The 3,413-nt window shown below is 46.1% G+C and overlaps 1 protein-coding gene across 1 annotated transcript; it reads right to left on the reverse strand.

The window, feature by feature from the left end:
• Positions 1–2,274: 2,274 nt before the first annotated feature.
• On the reverse strand, positions 2,275–3,204 carry LOC121871674. The gene has a single exon (XM_042374086.1). It carries the CDS (start codon positions 3,202–3,204, stop codon positions 2,275–2,277), a length of 930 nt encoding a protein of 309 aa, XP_042230020.1.
• Between the last annotated feature and the right edge of the window lie 209 nt (positions 3,205–3,413).

Genomic DNA, 3,413 nt, shown 5'->3' on the forward strand with positions numbered 1-3,413 from the left:
GTGTGGTCGAGAGTCTGGGAGACCTCAATACCGGAGACGTGTGGTCGAGAGAGACTGGGAGACCTCAGTACCGGAGACGTGTGGTCGAGAGAGACTGGGAGACCTCAGTACCGGAGACGTGTGGTCGAGAGTCTGGGAGACCTCAGTCGTGCAGACAAGTGTGATCGCAGCAGCTTGATGACCGATGTGAGCTGCCCCCCAAGATCACCTCAACAAAGCCTGGTTGAAAGAATTTCTTATCATATTTCAGCTGATAATGTCGCGGCGGTCCCTGATATATGTTCTATTAACTGCCAGCACACCTGTAACACCGTCTCCCTTCCTGAGCTGGTGACACCTTCCTCCTTCCATCCTTTTTGAGCTGATGCCATACTCCTCCTCCCATCTCCCCCATATCTCGTTGCCAGTCTCCCCGCGAAATCACAAGCGGACGTTCTTGCCTAACTAATCTATTAACATTCTTTTCATCAGTTTTCGAATCGGTGGACGAGGGGCACAATTATGATGTGGTATATCTCGACTTTAGCAAAGCCTTCGACAGAGTCCCCCACGAAAGACTAATTAGAAAGGTAGAAGCTCATGGCATCAAAGGTGACATCCATAAATGGATTAGGGCGTGGTTACAGGACAGGAAACAGCGAGTGAGCATTAACGGCACTAAGTCCCATTGGAGCAACGTCACAAGTGGAGTTCCCCAAGGCTCAGTACTTGGACCATTATTATTTATTATATACATAAACGACATAGATATCGGCATTGACAGCAACATAAGTAAATTTGCTGATGACACTAAAATAGGACGTGTTATCAAATCTGACGAGGACTCGGCAAAACTACAGGAAGATCTAAACAAATTTTTCGAATGGTCTGAAAAATGGCAGATGAAATTCAACGTCGACAAATGTAAAGTACTCAGTATAGGAGATGTAAACAGGGAAACCAGATACCAGATGAACAACGATGCCATAGAGAAATCCGACTGCGAGAGAGATTTAGGAGTAATGATAAGTAGGAACCTTAAGCCAAGTAAACAATGTGTTTTTGCTCGTAACAAGGCTAATAAAGTACTTGGGTTCAAACAAAGGAGTGTTAGTTACAAGACTAGCGAGGTCATCCTAAATCTGTATCTTGCTCTTGTGAGACCACACCTGGATTACGCAGTTCAGTTCTGGTCACCGTATAACGGGATGGATATAGAATCCTTGGAAAGAATTCAGAGGAGAGTGACAGGACTAATCCCGGGCATTAGGAACCTTGAGTATAGAGACAGGTTAAAGCATCTTAATTTGCACTCCCTTGAGAGACGTAGAGCGAGGGGCGACCTGATAGAGGTGTATAAGTGGAAGGCAGAGCTAAACAAAGGGGACATTGCAAAGGTACTCAAACTATCCAACCAGGAGCGAACTCGTAACAATGGTTTTAAATTAGACAAATTTAGATTTAGGCGTGAAATAGGTAAACACTAGTTTGGAAACAGAGTAGTGGATGAATGGAACAAGTTACCAAATATCATCATTAACTCGACTACGCTGAATTGCTTCAAACATAGGTTGGATGCTCATATGAGCAATAGGGGTTGGGTGTAAACGGGACTGCCCAGTATGGGCCAATAGGCCCGCTGCAGTTTCCTCCATTCTTATGTTCTTATGTTCTCTGATCACTAATAACTCAGCAAGATAGGAAATGCCTGTCAGAGATATGGTTGCACATCAGGTATCCCGTGTCAAGTGCTTCGTTCCCGACTGACTTGAGCGAGTTAGGAGGCTTATCCACTAGATTATGCAAATCCTCAGTTAAATCCTGTGACCATGACATTATCTAGCCTGATTTTTTTGCCAAGAGGATATCGTCGCGTATGATGGATCAGTAGGTATTTGGATAGAACGTTTATTAATACACCTCCATATAGACGAGTGTTTTCCTTGATAGACACAAACACAAATAGTCAATGAGAGATAGGGGGGCAACAAGGCACCTGGAATACCCATGTCGCTGTATCTAATTTTTTTTCTCTCTGTTTTTTGACAAGTACTATCAGAAAATATAAATACCAACCTGGTAAACCGAACTTTTTCCCACTATAATCGTATCAGGGTGTCGTAAGAGATAACTGCAATGGATTACCTCCCACACAACACACAACATTGGCTTTGTACATATACTTTTTTAGCTCTGTCTATCTGGCGTCAAACTTACAGGTGTCACGTCCACTGCCTGTAAACGGTTGATTTATTTGTGCACTATATCAAGAGGCCAATATTATCCTTATCTAATTTATGATGTGCACACAGGATTCTGGGACGATACTTGTTGACGTGCACACAGGCTTCTGGGACGATACTTGTTGACGTGCACACAGGCTTCTGGGACGATACTTGTTGACGTGCACACATGCTTCTGGGACGATACTTGTTGACGTGCACACAGGCTTCTGGGACGATACTTGTTGACGTGCACACATGCTTCTGGGACGATACTTGTTGACGTGCACACATGCTTCTGGGACGATACTTGTTGACGTGCACACAGGCTTCTGGGACGATACTTGCTGACGTGCACACATGCTTCTGGGACGATACTTGTTGACGTGCACACATGCTTCTGGGACGATACTTGCTGACGCACACAGGCTTCACGACACACATGCTTCTGGGACGATACTTGCTGACGCACACATGCTTCTGGGACGATACTTGCTGACGTGCACACAGGCTTCTGGGACGATACTTGCTGACGTGCACACAGGCTTCTGGGACGATACTTGCTGACGTGCACACAGGCTTCTGGGACGATACTTGTTGACGTGCACACAGGCTTCTGGGACGATACTTGTTGACGTGCACACATGCTTCTGGGACGATACTTGTTGACGTGCACACATGCTTCTGGGACGATACTTGTTGACGCACACATGCTTCTGGGACGATACTTATTGACGTGCACACAGGCTTCTGGGACGACTTGCTGACGCACATGCTTCGATACTTGTTGACGTGCACACATGCTTGGACGATACTTGTTGACGTGCACACAGGCTTCTGGGACGATACTTGTTGACGTGCACACAGGCTTCTGGGACGATACTTGTTGACGTGCACACAGGCTTCTGGGACGATACTTGTTGACGTGCACACATGCTTCTGGGACGATACTTGTTGACGTGCACACAGGCTTCTGGGACGATACTTGTTGACGTGCACACATGCTTCTGGGACGATACTTGTTGACGTGCACACATGCTTCTGGGACGATACTTGTTGACGTGCACACAGCCTGACCCACGTTGTTCTACCTCGCAATATGCAGATGACTCATTCTTCTTGAGAGCGATTAGCACAGTATCCCATGGTTGCCTGACAGGATAACCGACAGTGCTATCAGGAGAGATAGTGGCTGATTGTGGGAAGATTTAT

Source organism: Homarus americanus, unplaced genomic scaffold, assembly GCF_018991925.1.
Source record: "Homarus americanus isolate GMGI-L3 unplaced genomic scaffold, GMGI_Hamer_2.0 scaffold39675, whole genome shotgun sequence".
Classification (NCBI taxonomy): Eukaryota; Metazoa; Arthropoda; class Malacostraca; order Decapoda; family Nephropidae; genus Homarus; species Homarus americanus.

Excerpts from the sequence above, each read along its gene's own strand:
- LOC121871674 (XM_042374086.1), bottom strand. The coding sequence starts at position 3,204 with ATGTGTGCACGTCAACAAGTATCGTCCCAGAAGCCTGTGTGCACGTCA.